The 22,155-nt window shown below is 39.2% G+C and overlaps 1 protein-coding gene across 1 annotated transcript in view; it reads right to left on the reverse strand.

The window, feature by feature from the left end:
• btaf1 (BTAF1 RNA polymerase II, B-TFIID transcription factor-associated) overlaps positions 1 to 22,155 on the reverse strand; it is a 59,394-nt gene that overhangs the window by 18,602 nt on the left and 18,637 nt on the right. The window contains exons 5-14 of the mRNA XM_062058747.1: positions 20,021 to 20,223; positions 15,348 to 15,481; positions 13,288 to 13,414; positions 13,140 to 13,208; positions 12,068 to 12,157; positions 11,904 to 11,999; positions 10,830 to 11,006; positions 10,567 to 10,707; positions 9,026 to 9,150; positions 977 to 1,097 (exon numbers count right to left, since the gene is read on the reverse strand). Coding sequence (XP_061914731.1) covers positions 977 to 1,097; positions 9,026 to 9,150; positions 10,567 to 10,707; positions 10,830 to 11,006; positions 11,904 to 11,999; positions 12,068 to 12,157; positions 13,140 to 13,208; positions 13,288 to 13,414; positions 15,348 to 15,481; positions 20,021 to 20,223 — 1,283 coding nt within the window. The remainder of the gene's footprint in view (positions 1 to 976; positions 1,098 to 9,025; positions 9,151 to 10,566; positions 10,708 to 10,829; positions 11,007 to 11,903; positions 12,000 to 12,067; positions 12,158 to 13,139; positions 13,209 to 13,287; positions 13,415 to 15,347; positions 15,482 to 20,020; positions 20,224 to 22,155) is intronic.

A 22,155-nucleotide genomic window follows, 5' to 3' on the forward strand; every position in this document is an offset into this window, starting at 1 on the left:
AGCCCATCAACAATTAAGGATGTTCTGTTCAGTGTTTTATGCTACCGAGCAACCATAAGATCAGCCATTTTGATCACATGTATTAACTGTAAATATTTATGCTGAGTGCATTTGACAGTGTAGCACTATCAACACAATATTTAAACTACTTCCTTAAACTAGTCCTCTTTCATTACATGCAATTGTTTGAGCAAAACAAAGTAAATGGTGTACAATAACCAAACAAAAGCCAAACATTACTCTTTATTACACATTTAAGTTCTTTGGTTTTTGTTTCAAATGAATTATTCCCAGAGTTTGTAAACATTAACAAAAAATGCAAAGTTATTGAAAAGACAAATATCTATTTAATTACTTTTGTATGGATTATATACTGATACTAACTCTGGTATCAACAACACCAATTTATGGATACATTTTACGTGTCGTGTATTGACCGACAATGCGGCCACACCAACAGTTGATACATTATTCTCTTAATTGACTCTTTATACTTGTAAAATTTCCCGTTAACACCAGCTAATGTTCTGCTGTAACAGTTTCATCTGGACTTCTTAAAAACTTCACTATGCACTTATTTCTGGGCGTTTTTAAACTCGCTTAACGGTTAGCTTAGCTATTAGCATACCTTCTCCTGGCTTGCTCTCTCTGTGTGTACCATGTTTAGCCTTGTCCTCCAGTGATTTGTAGTTCATACTTAAGAAAATATTATATGTAGTTTATTTGCCATATTAATTTATTGCAGCGTCTCCACACTGTTTACGGAGACAATTAGCTGCTGGCAGCTTGTCAGCCGGAAGACCAAAACTAGAGTGCCAGCCAGAGAGGTTCAGTGTTTGTGATCAGCATGAAAAGACAAATCGGCAATGGTCACATACCGTTTCACAAAACTCTGCCGACCGATCGGCACATCCCTATCAACAATATTTTAATTGTATACTACACCACTGATCTAAACAGCCTTATCCAAAATTACCTGGTCAGCTTTAGACAGCAGTGTGAAAAGAGTTTCCAGTGCTGCCCGCCTAACAGATGATATAGTGTGTCTCAAGAAGGGCCAAACCCGGGGGACCAGCACCGTTAACGACTGCTGCATACTACAAAGGAATAAGAATGTGTTAGTGCATGTACAAAACATATTTAAGAATTAATTTATGTTTAAAAGAAAATACTGTCCTCTCCAAGATTTTATTGCTTGTATGCACTTTGTGTGTGCGCTAGAGATGCGCGGATAGGCAATTATTTCATCCGCATCACAAAAGTCGTCATCCACCCGAACCAACATTTTATCAAAACCACAACCGCCCGCCACCCGGGCGGTATTTATCATTATTATAATATTATTGTCATTTCCATTGAGAAAGTGTTGACTATTGTTGCCAGGAGTGCGTTCCTCACACTTTGTGTGCGCAGTTGCAGCAAGCAGAACGATGCTTTTAAGAAGTTAAAAAAATGTTTTAGAAAGACAAGGCCTATACTTTCGTTACGTTAAAAAAAAAAATCTGAATTTATTTCAATGAATGTTAACGTTATAATGCTCAAATAGGGACGAGGGCAGGGTGCACAGTGAAACAGTGAACAATTTTGCGACAAAGATGAACCTTTATTGATTGATCTGCAGCCATGACAAAATATCAGACAATCTCCATTGTCAACGACAGGCAGGAAAATAAAGATGAACACATAGCCTATGTTGTAGGCATAGGCTCATACGTTTTTAAGTTGAAATAAAAAAATGTAAAAAAAATGTGCCCATAAGCCTTAGGCTGTCAATCACGCGCACAAACTTAAATTATACAACAACATATGTATGTCATCCCTATTTAAACAAAAATAAATTAAATAAATAATAACAGTTGAATTATAATGAAAATAGACGGTCGCGACAAACAAAGCAGGCTAAATGGCCTTACATTGTAGCCAATCGGAGATGCGCTTCACTTGAAAGTGAGGCCAAATAATTAACACACAGTAGTATATCTCCAATAGAAAAAAAAACACAAACAACGCAATTGCCTTAATTCCTTTGCATTGTAGTGCGCCCAAACAACACTTAACCATAACAATTATTCAGCTGACCGAACTCAATATAGGTTAGACATGGTCTTATTTGGTATATAGCCTAGGTAACGTAGACTAATTCGTTTAACATATCCAACCGTATGTCTCCTTACTTTTTTTTTTTTTTAGCACTGTGCAGGAATAAAATGGCATCTACAGTGCCAGGATTCATGCAGGCGAGAGCGCCTGGCCTCTAAAATGCGCCCTGCTGCGCTGAAGGAGCGCTCACTTGCGGCACTTGTTGCTGGACGCATAGGAAGGATTCTCTTTATACATTTACTATGTATATATATTTCCGAATTGGTTCAACCGCCATCCGCCCGAATCTATTTCAAATCTATTTTTTTCGTCATTCATCCGCCCGACCCGCGGATTACCCGCGGGTGTGTCCGCAAACCGCGCATCTCTAGTGTGCCCGTTTTGACCCACTCAAAATCATGCGCCTCGGCTCTGTAGTCACCGCCACAGATGAGAGAACGGTACCGGTACTTTTCAAAGGCAGTATAGTACAGATTTCAATCAATTAGTATCGCGGTACTTTATGAGTACCGGTATACCTTACAACCCTAATATATACATACATAAGTAAATGTATGCCTAGTGAAAAAATTAATCAAAGTCCCTACATAGCGAGCAGACAACCTTTAATTTCATGCCTTCTAAATCCACAAAACGTTCAGAGACTTTAGCCCCAGTTGCTATAAACCTGCGACTCTTTATACTTCTGTGTAGATACCGTATTTCCTTGAATTGGCGCCGGGAATATAGTATTCACATGCCTCGAATTACTGCCGGTACAAACTCGTTTCGCAAAATAATTAGCGCATGCTTGGCCTTACCGCCGGTTCAGGATTAACGCCGGATCAAATTCGTTTAGCAAAATATGAATTTTATTAGCGCATGTCTAGAATTTTCGCCGGGTCAAACTCATTACGTCACGAGTGATGCTTTACCTGTCCTCATTTTCAAAATGGAGGAAGCGGATTTCAGTAGTTTGAAATCACACAAAGGCAAAAAGATTAAGAGCTACTCAATAGGATTTAAGGTACAAGCTATTGATTTTGCAAAAAAGAACACTAAGGAGGGAGCTGCTCGAAAGTTTGGAGTAGATGCTCGCAGAATAAGAGAATGGTGTAGTATGGAAGGGAAGCTGATGGCGGAATACCAATCCGGAAGTGCAGGAAGTGAGAGGAAAAGGTTGAAAGGCGCAGGTTGACAAGTGGTAAGCGAGACAATGGAGCGTATTCTGATAGAATGGATTGTGAAGCAGCGCCGTGAGAGACTAAGAGTATCAAGGAAAATGGTTCAAGTGAAAGCAATGGATTTATGGAGAAATGACGCCAGTGTCCGTGACAATGCGGCAGCAGAAACTTTTGTTGGGAGTAGGGGATGGCTCCAAGGCTTCTTTGTCAGACACGGCATTACTCTGAGAACGAGAACGACTTAGTCAAGCTATTCTGGAAAAAGTAATTCCAAAATTGATTGACTTTATTCTGTATGTCCGATCCCTGCTTATCAAGAACAGCTTCACACTCGACATGATTGGCGCAATGGACGAGACGCCAATTTGGTTGGATCTCCCGGGAGATACGACTGGTACCAAAAGCATCCCAATCAAATTTACAGGCCGTGAGAAGGCACGCGTGACCGTGTGTTTATCGGCAAAGGCCAATGGACAAAAGCTGAAGCCGTTCATTGTTTTCAAGGGAGTGGGAAGGGATAAAGAAGTGGACAAAATAATCGGTGTTGTAGTGGCAATGTCTAAAAATGGGTGGATGAATGAAGACCTGACGCACCAATGGCTTCGTGGGTGTATGGGGACAGATTGCGTTCCGCCCACGTCTATTGGTGTGGGATGCGTTCAGATGCCACATCCAGGACTCCACAAAGGCTGTGCTCAGGACCATGAGCACAAAAATGGCTGTCATTCCTGGTTGTTGCACAGGTAATATGATTTACCGGTAATTCAAACACTCACATTTCACTGTATGATATATACAATTTAATGAACCAAAATATCTAAATATAATTGATTTGTTGTTTGAAACCATGGTGACAAATTCTCATTAGATTCATGTTTTCATCTGCAGGACTCATTCAGGCACCTGATGTTTGTTGGAACAAGCCTTTCAAGACAGCGTACAGAGCTATGTATGAGGAATGGATGAATGACGGACCAAAAGAATACACTAAGGGGGGTAACATGAAACCACCAACAAAAGTCCTGATGGTTAAGTGGGTGAAAGCTGCTTGGCAAGGGCTTGGTGAAGAATTGATCAAGAAATCTTTCCGGGTTTGCGGGATAACAAGCCCAGATGGATCACAGGATGGTGAAATAGGAGTGCTGAAAGCAGGGGGCATTGCACATGACGCTTGCAAAGAGTTGTCAGAAGAGCAAGGCACTGGTAGAGAATCAGGGTGATCTACACGGCCTCCTCAATCAGCCCCTGAGACCAGATGACACAGATGACGTAAAAATGTATGAGAGTGATGAGGAAGCGGATATGGATGAAATTATTTCAAACGACGGTGGACAAGGTGACGGAGAAATGGACGACGCTGAAGATGAAGAGGTCTTAACAACTGATGGATCTCCACAGAATGTAGTACAATTACCGTAGTAGATGTCCATCAAGGTGCAGTGGGGGAAGCATCTGTCAGTAATGCCGACAGGAACATTTTCAGTTTGTTCAAGTTCAAATTACAGTATATTTTCTCTCTGGCCTCACGTACCGTATGTTGTTTACATTGATAATGTTTGTTACAATTGTAGTTAAGAATTACATGTTTTATTTTCAATTTGTTTTTCATGCGTTTTCACATACAGAAAATGTATGTAATTGTTGAATGACACCTTGTAAAAATAAAGAGTGTCACGTTATAATTGCCTTTAGTGAGTGTGCTACACGCTCACTATGACAGTAATCCGTGTTAACTTCTTTCAGACAGTGATAAACGTCTGAATCATTAATCATTAAAAACAGTTTACCTTCTAAACACATTTGTCTGTCTCATCTCGTGGCCAATACTACTGTGGTATTGTTATTTACATGCTTGAAATGCTTAATTTATGAAAAAAATTTTTTAAAATACGGTACGCTTTAAATAAACAATATCAATATTGTGTTATTATATACCGGTAATTGCAATTCTTATTATTAATATTGTGTTAGTTTGTAGTGGTGGAGAGCTGACTTTTTGTTGTTGGAGTTGTGTCTTTCAAAGCGCTTTATTTTGAAAAAACGGTATGCCTTGTTTTACCACCGGGTCAAACTTGTCACGTCACGAGTGACATTTCACCTTTCAAGGCATTGTCACAGCAAATTTCTTCCCCCTACAAAAACCTTCCCCCCACTCCCATTTACTTCCGGGGCTGCGTCCAATAAAATCACAAAGTTGCCGGGGGTCCTTAACCGGCATGCGACTGTCCTGTTTTGCGCCTGTACAAAAAAACCCAATCGATTTCTTCAGATTCCAGCAGCTGTCAAAGACTAAGTATCCTTCCAGCGACGGGCAGTCAAAGCCGAAGTGCTATCGGGTTTGTAGGGGGAAGAAATTTGGCCTTGTTTTACCACCGGGTCAAAATCGTCACGTCACGAGTGACACTTCACCTTTCAAGGCATTGTCACAGCAAATTTCTTCCCCCCTACAAAAACACCCCCCCCCCCCCCCCCATTTACTTCCGGGGCTGCGTCCAATGAAATCACAAAGCGGTAATTTCAATATCGTAATTTAAAATCGCATAAAGGGAAGAAGATAAAGAGCTATTCAGTAGGATTTAAGGTCCAAGCTATTGAATACCGGTATGCTAAAAAGAACAGTAAGCAGCTATGTTTTATTAATATACCGTAGCTGCGTGTGTCAAATATGAGTCATTAAATGACTCCCGCCTCCTGGTGGTAGAGGGCGCTAGTGATCCTTCTTGCAACTACCGGTACTCGGCAGCAGAAGAAGTGACAACAAGCAGCAACAGATCGTTTATTTTTTCCTCTTGCCTGAACTTTTAACATGGAGGATTACATACCGGTATCTAAAATAAAACAGTTTTCTAAACTGGACTTTCAATCAAAGCAGGAGGTAATAATTAAAGGAATATCTCCATCGAGACAGAGAGACTTTTAAAACTGAAGAAAGATAAGGAAGAATTCTATAAACAAGTTATCGATGCTTTTGGTCAGAAGGAGCTGCAAATGGACTCCATTTATAAGTACAGGTAAGACCATAATAACGTTTTTTTTATTAAATGTGCTTTTCACGATGGTATGCTTACATCACACTCAAAGCGCAGGCCTAAATTTACAGCTTGCCTTTTGGTAAGCGCCGGAGTGAGAAGAGGTTTTAAAATAATTAGCGCATGCTTGCCTATCCCGCATGCTTTTGGTAAGCGCAGGAGAGACAAGAGGTTTTAAATTAATTAGCGCCCCGGCGGCTATTCAAGGATATACGGTATTGTCTTTCCTGACTTATCTACTTGCCAAATTCCTCTTCTTAGCTGGTTACTCTCTGCAGTAACACAGTTTCTATTAGCCTTCTGTTGAAGTGTACAAGCTACAAAGCATTTATTATTTTCTTGTTACACAATTTCACATTGAAGCTGGCTTAGCGCCACTTCTAGCATAGCTTTTCCTCTTCTTTCCCCTGCATGTGTCCGTACTCCGTAGTAACCCAGCTAACACAAAATGTAAAAGAATGTTGGCTAATTAGGATTGTAACAATTTGATACAAATCGTAATTCGTAGTTGTCTGGGGATGACAGTTTATATTGAATGATAAGCTTCGAAACAATTCAGTGAATTGAAATCAAGTCAGTAAACATTTACCCATAAATTCAAACAGTTCGATTGAAATAAATACCTGGATACTGCAGGTGAAGTTTCCTATATTTTTGTAATTTCTTCCGCTCAACTCCCCCCAAAATGGATTAACTCGCTGGAATAAAAAAGACAATATAACATACATCCATAAACGTGGACGCATGTGGAAAAGTGCAATATATTTATCTGTACAGTAATCTATTTATTTATTTATATATATTTATACATATTTATTTAGTTTATATATCAATTTATATATTTATATATATATATTTATTTATTTATATATGCACCTTATTGCTTTTTTATCCTGCACTACCATGAGTTTATGTAACCAAATTTTGTTCTTATCTGTGCTGTAAAGTTCAAATTTGAATGACAATAAAAAGGAAGTCTAAGTCTATAAAGTAATTATAGAGATAAGTAGTCGAGTAAACTTTTAATGGCCAATTTATTCATATTTTATTGAAAAAAGTGCAACCAACACTTCAGGATGATTGAATTAACAGGAAACCTGTTCTGCACTCACTTTCAGTATTCAAGAAATAAAAAAATAAGTAAAATTAAAAAAAAAAAAAGTACAATAACCAAACTTTTACCAGTAGATTTACCTGCTACTTTTGCTTGAACATAAAAAATATATTTTAGTATCGAAAATAAAATGCAACCAACATCTATTCAGGCTGAAGTAAAAGTAGGTTTAAGTGCTACTTTTGCTGTTTTTTGACATAGGATTAATACAAATACAAAATAATATAACATTTAAACTGCAACTAAATCTCTTCAGGAAAATGAGCTGCAGTTTGAACAGCTACTACTCTCATTTTAATAAACATCAGTGCAGTAATATTAAACAAAAGAGCATGTGTAAAACTACTACTGGGCGCTGCTACTAATGCCTTGGCGGTCGGCATGTGTTAAATCCCACGGTGCCTTGAATCGAGAGATTTGTCGTGTTGCCATTGTATTTTACTTGACCTTTACATACCCTACAAACAGCGAGTGACTTATCAAGAACATTTGTCTTTGCAAAAGTTTGAAGGGGAATTGCACTCTTTTTTTGGAATTTTGCCTGCCGATCACAATCATCATGAAAGACATGACAAATGTTTTTTTTTTTTAATAAAAGTACGCTTACAGCGGAGCCAATAGGAGCTACATTATTCCGCCCATGAAATTCAATAACCATTGAAAAAGAGCCAACAATACTCAATTTACCTTTTGTGATTTGAATATTAACCAAGTATTAGTGATATTGTTATTGTAAGCGCTAACACAGATACATCTTACCTGAACATGAGACATCTGACTGAGGAGATAATCCGATAAATTGGGACACTTTTGACAGCCAATTTAGGACCTGGAAATGACGAGAACGACACGAAAAGCGCTTGTTCTGTACCGCTCCCTACCCAATTTTATCATGAGGATTACGAGACATTCTTCACCTAAATGGGAATATATGAACATCCTAGCAGTCTGCATCCTAATGACAGCTGACTTTGCACAGTAAGTGATGTTTTATTATTTTTGTTGGGTCTCATTAAGACTGCAGTGATATTTAGAATGCATTAAAAAAAAAATCCATCCGTCGTCACGTCTTTGATAATGATTGTGAACGATAGGCAAAAAAAAAAAAAAAATTTTTAAATGTGCAGTTCCGCTTTAAGTGTTTCCACGCACTAGACCGCAATGGTGAATTGAGCTTTTCTCATTTGTCTGCTCGTTTCTGGTATCCGCCAAACTTGTTTTAATTACTGATGGTGCATGGCACTGATGTCACAGACGGGCAGACAAGACTCTGGTAACTTAAAAGTCTTTATCATTAAAAGTGCTAAAGATAACTTTGTATAAGAACCGCCTGTATTACTTTATTTACCATATGTAAATAATCAATGTTTGGACATTTGTCCATCAATTCATGAATCGCCCATGTTCTAATCGTGAATCGCCCATGTTCTAATCGTGATGCATCAGAGAATCGATAAGTTTTCCCACCTCTAAATATAAGTGTTCACTCAGTTTTTCATTCTCCTAGAGATAACTGAAAAAGTTATGGGTGGATTTTGATCCAACTTTCAGGAAACACACAAAAAATGACTTTAGCGACCTTAAGCAGTTTTGCATCGCAGAATAAATTGGTGACCAACCTGAACTGCCAAACCTGTGGGTAGGTAAGCAAAGACGAAAGCAGTGTCATGATGCTGTTGGTGGAAGCAGTGAGGTCATCCAGATCCAAAAGAGCATCCCATAATGTGTTCACGATGAATGGCACCTGAAGGTACACACACAGAATTCCAATACTAGAAAAAAACCATTGATGAAGAGGTAGGGAAAAATACTAATCACTTGTCCTGCGAACATGTTCTTTAAAGGGGAACTGCACTATTTTGGAATTTTAACCATTTTTCACAACCATTATAAAGTCATGACAGATGTCTTTTATGCATTTTAACTTGTAAATAAAAGTTAATAAAAGTCCGCTTACAGCGGAGCCGATGGGAGCTCCTCTATTTCGCCCATAAAAATCCAATATCCATTCCAAAACCACCAACAATACTCCATTCACATTTCGTGATTTGATTATTAACCAAGTATTAGTGATATAGTTATTAGAAGCGCTAACACAGAAACTATTTATAGGGGCACCTATAAGCAGACCACGTCAAGTGGTCTGCTGCTTTCTCGCTTCCTTGTTCCGTTACTTTATTCTAGATCATAAAATATGCATTTTACCTGAACATGAGACACCTGAGTAGGTATACCGACAAGTTGGTACACTTTGACAGGCATTTAGGGTCCGAAAATTGCGAAAAAGACAAATTAGAAGCTTGTCCCACCCACCCTGTTTCTTTGTGAGGATTATGAGACATTCTTCACCTAAATGGGAATATATTAACATCCCAGCAGTCGGCATCCTGATGACAGCAGACATTGCACAGTAAGTGTTGTTTTATTATGTTTGTTGGCTCTCATTAAGTCTGCAGTGATGAAGGGAAAAAAAGCAAACACTGTCCGCCAACTGAAGCTCAACACAGGATGGGTAATGCAACAGGACAACGACCCCAAGCATAGAAGTAAATAAACAACAGAATGGCTGAGGTCAAAGTCCTGACCTCAACCCGATTGAGATGCTGTGGCATGACCTCAAGAGAGCCATTCACACCAGACATCCAAAGAATATTGCTGCACTGAAACAGTTTTGTGAAGAGGAATGGTCAAAAATTCCTCCTAACCGTTGTGCAGGTCTGATTTGCAACTACAGGAAACGTTTGGTTGAGGTCATTGCTGCCAAAAGAGGGTCAACCAGTTATTAAATCCAAGGGTTCACATACTTTTCCCACCCTGCAATGTGAATGGTTGCATGTTGTGTTCAATAAAAAGATGAAAACCAGTATTTTTTGTGCGGTATTAGTTTAAGCAGATTTTCTTTGTCTATTGTTGTGACTGATGAAGAGCAGAAGACATTTTATCACCAATTTATGCAGAAATCCAAGTAATCCCAAAGTGTTCACATACTTTTTATTGCAACTGTATATACTTACATCATGTATATAAAACCTCAATAGGTGGTGTTTGGGTGTTTTTTTAAGGGCTTTATAGGCGGAATTACGTGGCTCCCAATAGCTCCTTTGTAAGCAAACTTTTAATTGCACGTATTTAAACCATAAGGTTTAATTCTCAAACTGACCTTGTTTGGCAGTAGCTGCACCAAGCCCTCCACCACAGGAATGAGTGCTGCAGCTGCCACGGCCCTGACATCATCATCCAGGTCCTGCAGGCCCACAGTGATGGCTGGTAGCAGGTGCGGGAGTAAAACAGAGATCAGGTCCTAAAAGAAAGTTAGTGCAGGTCTATCACTACAAAATAACTACCAATACCACCTACGACTGTAAATTCATGACCATATAGTGATTAAACCATAGACACTCAGACAACAAGAACAGGTGGTACCTGTCGGACAGCGAGAGCATATTTGATTCCTAGCAGGCCTCCATGGCGGACCTCCCATTGGTCTTCTTGGAGCAGCTTCAGCAGAACATCTACTGTCATGGAAACACCAGTCTCATTCATGTAGAGAAGGGCTACACCAAGTGCTTGAGCACACGTCTCACGGACAGGTGCCACTACCTGGTAATGGAGGAACAGAAATAAAGTAGCTCATCTCCAAAAAGGTTGGGAAAAGTCAGTGCCTATAAGTTGTGACTTTGCTGCAGCAGCAACTGCTGAGTCTGAGTTAGAGAACAGGATGTTTAACTACTCCCTTCAGATGCTGGTTGATGATTACAACCATCCAACATCCACCCATCCATTTTCTACCGCTTGTCCCTCTCAGGGTTGCACGGGTAGCTGGAGACTATCCCAGCTGCATTTGGGGGGAAGGCGGAGTACACCCTGGACAAGTCGTCACCTCATCGCAGGGCCAACACAGAGAGCCAGACAGCCATTCACACTTAACACTAGGGCCAATTTACACTATAATTCCTCATTTCTACCAAGTGTTATATACAGTACATAGAGATGATAGAGGAAATGGATCAACGTAAAGATTTACAGTACAGGCCAAAAGTATGGACACACCTCATTCAATGGGTTTTATTTTATTTTTTATGACTATTTACGTTGTAGATTGTCACTGACGGCATCAAAACTATGGAACACGTGGAGTTATTTACTCAACAAAAAAGGTGAAATAACTGAAAACATGTTTTAAATTCTAGTTTCTTCAAAATAGCCACCCTTTGCTCTAATTACTGTTTTGCACATTCTTGGCATTATCTCGATGAGCTTCAAGAGATAGTCACCTGAAAGGGTTTTCTCTTCACAGGTGTAATAGTTTTGATGCCTTTAGTGACATTCTACATTGTAAATAGTCATGAAAATAAAGAAAACGCATTGAAATGAGAAGGTGTGTCCAAACGTTTGGCCTTTACTGTATATGCATAACCAACTTGCAAACCAATGTCTTGAATTCAAAAATCATTTGGATCTGTTACATGAAAAGTCAAGAGTGTTTTGAAGACTAACCTCATCAGATACAAAATCTCCAAAGCGGTCTAGAGCGAAGACACAGAGCAATCGGATGACAAGGTCCTCTATCCATTCCACGTGCTGTTGCAACATCTTTGCACAAATAAGAGCGAGACTGTCAATGCTGAACACACCAAGTGGCATGGATAAATATGAGGTACCTGCTCTGCAGTGCTCCCCACAAGTTTGCCACCTCCAGCACCATGGGACTTGAGAATTTCTCTAAGACCAGTGCCTGCACCATGACGGATCTGTAAACAAAAAAGGTTGTATTACGAGCTATTGCAGGTAGATTAAATCAATCTTCAGCGTTTGTTTTAACTCAAAAAGCTAATTCACAAACTTGCAAAGTGCTGTTGGGTGCAAAGTTTGTTTTTTGGATTTGCAAACCACCGCATTGAAAACGAACCACTTTCATTGCGCGCACACACACATGCAGAGAGAGATGTCAGAGCGGTAGGTTGTGAATGCTACAACCCTGCTGTTTGATGGTTCTCAATGGCACTTTGAAAGTACTCAGGTAGAAGACTACAACACTTCCTGCAAAAATTCTACATTTATTTTTTGAACTGCAGCCTGATTCTAATCTTCCCTCTTCTAGACCTAAAACCAAGCCAAAATGGTGACGGTGATGGAAGTAGCTTTAAGTTTGGTTTGATTGTGGCAATGAAGCTATAAGTGTGTCATAACTCCGCATCACAACACACCTCATACCCCCCTGCTTTGCAGAGAACAACCCTGGATTTCCACTAGCTGCGTAAAGGATGCTGAAGAACCCGATGTTTCCATTTCCTGCGCACAGCAATGGCACAGCTCCGTCAGTCAAAAGCCCTCTCAAATATATACAGAGCTTCTATTTTTTCCAGACTCCGAATAAATTCAGCTTGTGCTGGACAAGAAGTCACAGACAGACACAAAAATGGTTTTAAAATATTCACCAAGCAAGTGAAAGCAGAGATCTGCCACCACAAGCCTAGGGAGTATGCAATCAAAGTAAGCAATAATTATTATTTGTCCTAAATTGTTTTAAAAATCTGTCTTGTCAGTCTTGTGCTGAGAAGAAATCTGCACTGAAATGATTTGCACATTCCGATCTTATCCTTGCAGGCCGTTTGTAGACACAGACATCACATACTGTACATGTTTATACAAACAATGCTGCTAATATTATTGATGTTGTCTTCACTAATTAATGCCACTCAATAGATCCTTAAGCTATGAAACTTTTTTTACCTCCCAAGAAGGGTTAAAGAGGTCATTGCAGAGCTCTTCACAGAAACTTTCCAGGGGCCACTCCTGTGTCTAAAGACCAAACAGTGACACATCAGTACAGCATTCATATAAGTATCAGTAATACACAAAATATGTGTTGTTTCATTACCTCCTCTGCTAGACTGGAATTATTTGGAACTTGGCTAATTACAACTTTGTGTTCTGTGGCTGGTTGGTCAACAACGCTGGTGGTTTTTCTTCGTTTCTCTTCAGGCTCACCTTCAAAACTGTCATTGCTACAACAAAATATTAGTAAGTCAGAACTGCTATTATTGAAGAAAAAAATTTAACTTTCAAATACCAATAGTTAGGCCAAATAGTATTACACAATATTGACCCAATAAGTTGCAGGCCGAACATTTTGCATAAAATCAGCAGTTTTATTTAAAGCAACATTATGGTAATTGATTTACTTTAAGTACCAGTAGAGTGAAAAAACTAATTGCCTCTATATTGAAGCTATTATCATATATCTGATTTATGAAAAAGATTTCCAAAGTTTGTAAATAGATATGATCAAAATAGTATCAACCTCAGACATTCCGAAGCCATTTTGAGAGATAATGGATTCCAGTCACGTGATCGCGTAACTTTGTGCTAGAAACCAAAGATCCCTTCCCCATCAACAACAATGCTAATCAAGCAGACTTTATAAGTGTCTGACCATTAAAACAAAGCAGAAGCAGCCGCCGGCTTATGTGTCAACAGCAGTGTAAGCTAGTATTAGCTCACTGCTATCAACGCGCAGCTAAAATTGTCTGCATTGGCGCTTATAATAACAATATCACTCATATTTGGTTAGGTTTCCGGTCATGACATGTAAATTGAGTATTGTTGGCGCTTTCTGGATGTTTTTAGAGAGAATATAATGAGCGCAACATATGACCCTCGATCTGTTGATTCAATTGTTAGCTATTTATTTACGATTTTGAATGCATAAAAAAAGCAAAGTATATGCGTTCTTGACTTCAGAGCGGAATATTCAAAATGGCTGGCTGAATGTGTTGCACTTTTTTCGGATTATAAAAATACAATTGGATATGGTTTAATAGATACAATGAAACACAACTAAGCATATAAAGTCAACTTGTTTTTCCAATCTACTGGTAGTTTAAAGGGGTTGTTTGCAACTTGCTCAAATTTACATTTTTGTTACCGAGAATATACCACCACCACCAGCGAGTAGGGGTGTGGAAAAAAAAAAAAAATCGATAAATGTTTTTGTTTCTTCAATCTGTCCTGTCTAGCCACTCAGGCAAATCATATTGTTGATGGAAATGCCCATATTTTCTGTACTGATTTATTTTAGAAAAGAGAAATGTTTTGTACTTCTCATGTTGTCTTATTTGTATTTATTATATTTTTGGGAAGCATTTTAATTAACAAAACCAGTTTTCTTTTAATTAGTATAGAAATTGATCAGAGATGTGCATCTATTTTATGGAGGAATGTAGTTAATCATAGAACTGGCACCCAATGTTATTAAAAAAAAAAAAAGGATAAACTTTGAATCGCGAATAATTTTGAATCGATAATCGATTCTGAATTGAATAGTTACCCCCAAGAATCAAATCCTGTGGTGCCCAAAGATTCACAGCCCTTTCAGCCATCTTATGTTACCATTAGTGGTTAAACAGATCATATAGTGTAAATTTGAAATTGTCTATATTTTTTACAATTACGAATTGATTAAAAATTGCTGATAGAACCGAGGCCCGAGGAATTCATCTGGCGTTCCAGCTTGTCACTCAACACGGTCTCGTGCTCATACATAAAAGCAGTGCCATAGAAGTAACTAACTATTGCAACCACGTTGTTGCCACAATTAGCTATCATTGAAAGTATAGCCGAACTCAACAAAATCAGTATCATTAGCTTACAACACTCAAAGCTAATTTGTGTGCATGTGTGTTACGACCAGCGCAGTTTCCATCATGAGTGCTAAAAGCCAGAAGAGGGCAGGATATAAAAAGGGAAAATTTTGCGCCCTCAAGACAGCTGCGTAAAAGTTGCCAACAGCCCCTTTTAAAAAGGAAAATACATCACTGTTTTAGTTGGATCTATCCCCATGCGTATATATATAAATAAAAAAAAGTTTTTTTTAAAACAATGCAGTGACTGAGTGACTATAGTAACCTGTTGCAGTTTTTTCTGTTTTCATTTGCTCACCTTTTTTCATTTGTATCCATGTCTTTAGACCTTTGTTTTGCAACTAACTTAGCAAGCCTCTTTGCCTTATTCTTCTGGCGATTGCTCATTCCTGGCCGGAATTCTGAGTCAATCAATTCAGCAGCTTGAATGGGCTGAAAAAATTCAAAAATGTTATTTCAGACAAAACAAATTCACCATCAAGAGAAAAATTAAATAGGCGCGATTATTAAGTTCAATCAAACAAAATTGTCCCACTCCGAGTAAATGTCTTAACATATTTGTGTTAGTCACTGATGAATATCATCAACGTACATATACTGCATACAAACTACGGATGATGGATTTCATTCGGTTTTAAGAAGACCGTGCAAACAGGCTATTTTGAAAAGTGATGAACTACACTTTTGACATATACTATACTTTGACGCACACAAAACATGATCCACGACAAATACAGATACCTAGAAATTATCGAAAAAGACAACACAAAGGATATTGTACATCGATTGCGTTAGTCATGTCTTATCAAATAGATAGGTGCAAGATTCTTGTGTGCAGACAGTTTTTTGTTTAAGACACATCTTTTACCTGCTGACACTTCAGCCTTCTTCAAAGGAGGTCTAAGCTTCCTGGTGTGATGTATCTAAAAATAACTGACGAGCCGTATCTGTTCTTCACCCCTGCGTCGCCGATGAAGGACAGAGTCGCAGATGTGCAAAAGCATGTATGCCCCCTCATCCCTGTTGATTGTGTTGGCCCCTCGCCTCATGATTTCCATACGTCCTTAATCCATCTCTTGTATTTGTTTCTGATTAAAGTACTTCTCCTTTGTCCCAATCAATGAGGTGATTGTTTCTCCTGCAGTGGTCTGTTATAGTGGATTTGTTTGTATTCTTATTCTGCTGTTTGTTTTTGTGTTCAGGTAAAAATTTGCAACGGTCTCCTTCTCGCATTCGTTTTGGCATTTTTTTCCAGGTGCTGAAAGTTTGTAGTCTTGCCAATGTAGGTTTTATTGCATGATCGGCATTGGATTTCATGGATGATGTCACATTTCCTATCCTGTGTTATCGTATCTTTTGGGTGTACAAGTTGTTCGTTTTTTGTGTGGTTTAACTACTGTGTTTATTAGATTTTTTTTTTTTCCATGGTGCATTGGATGAGTACGGTTATTCCTCTGATTTATAGTAGTGGTATCGTGTGGTTTATTGTATCGGTTTTGTGTTTTTGTTTTGCTTTTCTGTCTTTTTTATGCCTCGCTTGTTTTCCTTTCTGTATTGCCCATCTTGGATATTAGCAGGATGTATAAGCATGTTGTGTTTTCCTTTCCGTCTGTCCTTTTCGCCCGCCATGACAAAGATTAAAGTGTCAGTCAAAACAGTCAGCAGGTAAGAGACATCTCTTAAACAAAACACTTTGTTTGCACACAAGAATCCTGCACCTATGGATACTATATCAAGATTACTGTGAGATCAAAGAGCACCCTAAAAGGTAAATAAAGGTGAATTGACCATTTTCTAGTCATAGATATTTCAATACTTTAACATGAGAATTAGCATAAATGCATTAGCATAAAGTCACAGCGATGCTGGTCACATATGTGACAAGAGCACCAGACATTCAAATGCAATAACCTGTAATAGGACACAAGTAAGATACTCTCCCTTTACCCTGAGAAACCATCTGAGTTATAACATTTCCATCCATCCATCCATTTTCTACCGCTTGTCCCGTTCGGGGTCGCGGGGGGTGCTGAAGCCCATCTCAGCTGCATTCGGGCGGATAGCGGGGTACACACTGGACAAGTTGCCACCTCATCACAGGGCCAACACAGATAGACAACATTCACACTCACATTCACACACTAGGGCCAATTTAGTGTTGCCAATCAACCTATCCCCAGGTGCATGTTTTTGGCGGTGGGAAGAAGCCGGAGTACCCGGAGGGAACCCACGCAGTAACGGGGAGAACATGCAAACTCCACACAGAAAGATCCCAAGCCCAGGATTGAGCCCAGGACTACTCAGGACCTTCGTATTGTTTGTTCTTGTTTATTAATTTAAAAAATCAAAGCTTTTTTAAAATGCTAAAGATTCTTGAATTCTCTTTTCCTCAAAGGCAGATGGCATATTCACTCTGCTATTTATGCAGCGATGTCAAAAGTAATGATACCAACAATAGCTATGTGCACATGGACACAATCGGATGAAAAGCCTAACCGAAATAAAAATGTGGCATGCGAAATATTCTGACCGGATCACACATGCTCAGATAAAATTTTCCTTCCAATCAAAACGGGTGGTTTATGCTGATAGTCCTTTAGATTACAGCGCATGTAAACATTTCTTCCAAAGTTTGGTCGAATTTATCCTAAGAGAGCATGCCTGTGAAGTCAGCTATTCTTAGGTGGTGGAGTGGGGACTAAATGTAACAGTCTCGAAATGAAGCACTTGTCTTGCTGCTGCCCCCCTCCATTCAACATGTACAGAAGTAGCGTTATATACTGTTCAGTTTGTTGCTCAAAAATAAAAGTATGGTAAGGATCGATCCAGTTGTCGTGTCAACGAGCGGTTTTATTCGCGACCTTACAGCTACTCCAAGTGCTAACTGTCAGCCTCAGGCATATACACACAGAATGTCATAACATGATGACGCGCCCTGACGACGTCACATCTGCGACAACGGAAACTACGGCAACCCGTACATATCACAAGATGGAGGGCACAGAACAGCTCCATTTAAAAAAAAAAAAAAAAGGTAATACAAATGTAGCGAACAGAAGAAAAATGTTATGACTAACGTGACGTGGGACAAGCAGAAATGCAGAGCTATGTTAGTTTACAGCGGAAGTCACTGCTCCTTTGTATTTTTCTACTTCCATTTATGGTATATGCTGCGCATTTCAAAATAAAGTATTCCGATTTAAGGTGTGATGCATGAAAACACATCATAATCGGATAATAATTTTTTTCAGGGTCCATGTACTCAGTAACATTCTAATCCGAATTAAATAAATTGAAATACAAACCCCAAAACCAGTGAAGTTGGCACGCTGTGTAAATCGCAAATTAAAACAGAATACAACGATTTGCAAATCCTTTTCAAACTATATTCAGCTGAATTGACTGCAAAGACAAGATACTTAATGTTCGAACTGGAAAACTAAATTTTTTGCAAATATTAGTTCATTTGAAATTTGATGCCTGCAACATGTTTCAAAAAAGCTGGCACAAGTGGCAAAAAAGACTGAGAAAGTTGAGGAATTCTCATCAAACACTTATTTGGAACATCCCACAGGTGAACAGGCTAATTGGGATTAGGTGGGTGCCATGATTGGGTATAAAAGCAGCTTCCATGAAATGCTCAGTCATTCACTAACGAGGACGGGGCGAGGGTCACCACTTTGTGAACAAATGCGTTGCAAGGAATTTAGGGATTTCCCCATCTAAGGTATGTAATATCACAATGTTCAGAGAATCTGGAGAAGTCACTGCACATAACATTGAATGCCCGTGACCTTGAATCCCTCAGGCTGTATTGCATCAAAAAGCGACAGTGTGTAAAGGATATCACCACATAGGCTCAGAAACACTTCAGAAAACCACTCTCAGTAACTACAGTTCGTCGCTACATCTGTAAGTGCAAGTTAAAAACTCTACTATGCAAAGCGAAAGCCATTTATCAACAACGACCAGAAACACCACCGGCTTCGCTGAGCCCGAGCTCATCTAAGATGGACTGATGCAAAGTGGAAAAGTGTTTTGTGGTCTGACGAGTCCACATTTCAAATTGTTTTTGGAAACTGGACGCCGTGTCCGGAACACAGAGGAAAAGAACCATACGGCTTGTTCTAGGCGCAAAATTCAAAAGCCAGCATCTGTGATGGTATGGGGGTGTATTAGTGCCCAAGGCATGGGTAACTTACACATCTATGAAAGCACCAATAATGCTGAAAGGTACATGCAGGTTTTGTAGCAACATATGTTGCCATCCAAGCAACAGTATCATGGCAACCTGCTTATTTCAGCAAGACAATGCCAAGCCAAGTGTTACAACAGCGTGGCTTCATATAAAAAAAAAAAAAAAGAGTGCGGGTAGCAGACTGGCCTACCTGTAGTCTAGACCTGTCTCCCATTGAAAATGTGTGGCGCGTTATGAAGCGTAAAATACGACAACGGAGATCCAGGACTGTTAAACAACTTAAGCTGTACATCAAGCAATAATGGGAAAGAATTCCACCTGAAAAGCTTCAAAAATTGGTCTCAGTTCCAAAACGTTAACTGAGTATTGCTAAAAGGAAAGGCGGCACAGTGGTACAAATGCCCGTGCCAACTTTTTTGCAACGTGTTGCTGCCATTAAATTCTAAGTTATTGATTATTTGCAAAAAAAAATTAAGCTTCTCAGTTCGAACATTAAATATCTTGTCTTTGCAGTCTATTCAATTGAATATAAGTTGAAAAGGATTTGCAAATAATTGTATTCGGTTTTTATTTACGAATTACACAACATGCCAACTTTACTGGTTTTGTACATTTAGCCCATGTACATGTGGCTATTGCTGCACCCCTTAGGGGAAATTTGAGGATTCCAGGAACATTCAACAGTAGGAAACAAGAAGCAAAATAACACTTTGGGTTATAGAGCATATTATACCCAAGCCTGGTAAACAAAGCATATTGAAATCAAGACCCACCACATGATTGCGGGAGCTGGATCCTGCTGTGATTTTGCTTCCGTGAGGTCTTGGCCCAGTGGTTTGGCACGTATAGTCCAGGTCTTCATCATTAAAAAGCTCTTCTGTGTTGTCCATGCCAATCGCTGCACCTATGTCAAGACCCAACTTCTTCTGAAGGAGTTTTCTCTGGCAGGCCAAACGTTCCTTGGGATCCATCTCACCTGAGAATCAAGGGCAGTTAGGAATTTATCATCTATCAAATGATTTGTTGCATCCCATACATAATGTCTTACAAAGGCCATCACATAGTGTGGAATTGGACTCCATGTACTTAAAACAAGTAAAGGAGGTGGAGAACAATACAAATTGATGGGTGGGAAGTAGAGCTGCAGCTATCGAATATTTTAGTAGTCGAGTATTCTATCGAATATCCTATCAATTAATCAAGTAATCGGAAAAAAAATCATATTTATTTTTGCTTTAAAAAAAATAAATGTTTTTTTTCGTCCTGTCCAGCTTTTCAGGCAAATCATAGTTGATGTAGATGCCCATATCGGCTGTACAAATTTACTATACAAAAGAGAAGTGTGGGATACTTCTCTTGTTGCCTTATTTGTATTTTGACTTTATTAAATGGATATATTATTTGGTGCAGCCGGGCCGGAGCAATATTTTTGCTTAATTAAGGTTTAATTATACATGTTAAGATGTGCCCTCAATTAGGGATGTCCCGATCCGATATTTGGATCGGATCGGCCGCCGATATTTGCCAAAAAACGTGTATCGGCAAGGCATGGGAAAATGCCGATCCAGAGCCAGTTTTAAAAAAAATTCCGGTCCGTGTTTTCCAACGCACAGATTTAAATAATTCATTCCACTTTTCTGCTGCTCCCTAATTTCCGTTCCGCATTTTCCAGCACACCTTCAACACATCCACAGGTCTGTGTCCTAACCGTTAAAGACGGCCATGTGAATTAAAAGTTACCGGTAAAAATGTCAGCTGTCTCTGTGCGATATAGAAAATGACTATATCGTGATATTCGAGTATACGTTCTCACGCAGTTGCTTTTAGCTGCTGGCATTACACGACAGGCTCTTTCCACTCCTTCTTGTGTCTGCTTCTCACAGACAGCAAGCGCACCTTCTTACATACGTCACATACGTATACGCCCTCTCCCAGCAGAGAGGTAGCAGCATGGCTAATGTTAGCTGTGATGCTAGCGTAGCCGTGTGAGCGGTAATGAAGGAATAATTAATTAATTCCCAAGAAAAACAGCAGGGGGTCCATCGTCTGGCGGTGGTTTGGCTTCAAGTGGGGATATGTCGAACAGACAACCATAATTTGTCAAGTGTGGGGCAAAAGCGTTGCTATAAAAAGTAGCATTACTGCTAATATGTAGCATCATTTGAAAAGTCCCCTGCTAGAAAATGAAGAGTGTTTGAAACTCCGCACGTCAACATCTCCATTGTGTATTATTCAAACTCACCTAATTCAGCTGGCTAGTTATCAAGAGTACTAAAACCATTTTCAACATTAATCTGACAACTAAGTAGGCTAAATAACTTTAAACTTTAATACATGCTCGGATAAGGCCAGTATCGGCCGGTATCGGATCGGAAGTGCAAAAACAACATCGGTATCGGATCGGAAGTGCAAAAACCTGGATCGGGACATCCCTACCCTCAATTATTGCGGTTGGCCTAATTGTCTTTTATTTCCTAAACGACTGTTTTCCTTATTGAACGCTGACACGCACAGCTGAAATGCGTCCGTGGTTGATTGTGCCAATTTGTGTGTGCTAATAAAAACGGGTGCGCTCACAGCCCAATGTGCTGTGACCACATAAACGCAGTTCTTGTCTCTCGTGCGTTTTTGATTATTATACGGTGGTTTCTCTGCGCAAATCCGTTGAGCTGTTTTCAACCTTCCAACAATACATAAACAATATAAAAAGACAAACCACTAAATGACAACAGTTTTACATTTTAAGAATGCTATATAGTTAATTGCCTTCTTTGCATGCAAAATAGTAATCAATGTTCATTTTGCCATCATAACATGTTTGAGATGAAAACACAATTAGTTCAAAATTAATATTCCATGAGAAAGTTAAAATAAAACTATATTCTTACGCAAGTCTCAAAGACTCAGA

The sequence above is a fragment of the Entelurus aequoreus genome, linkage group LG09 (genome assembly GCF_033978785.1).
Source record: "Entelurus aequoreus isolate RoL-2023_Sb linkage group LG09, RoL_Eaeq_v1.1, whole genome shotgun sequence".
Taxonomy (NCBI): Eukaryota; Metazoa; Chordata; class Actinopteri; order Syngnathiformes; family Syngnathidae; genus Entelurus; species Entelurus aequoreus.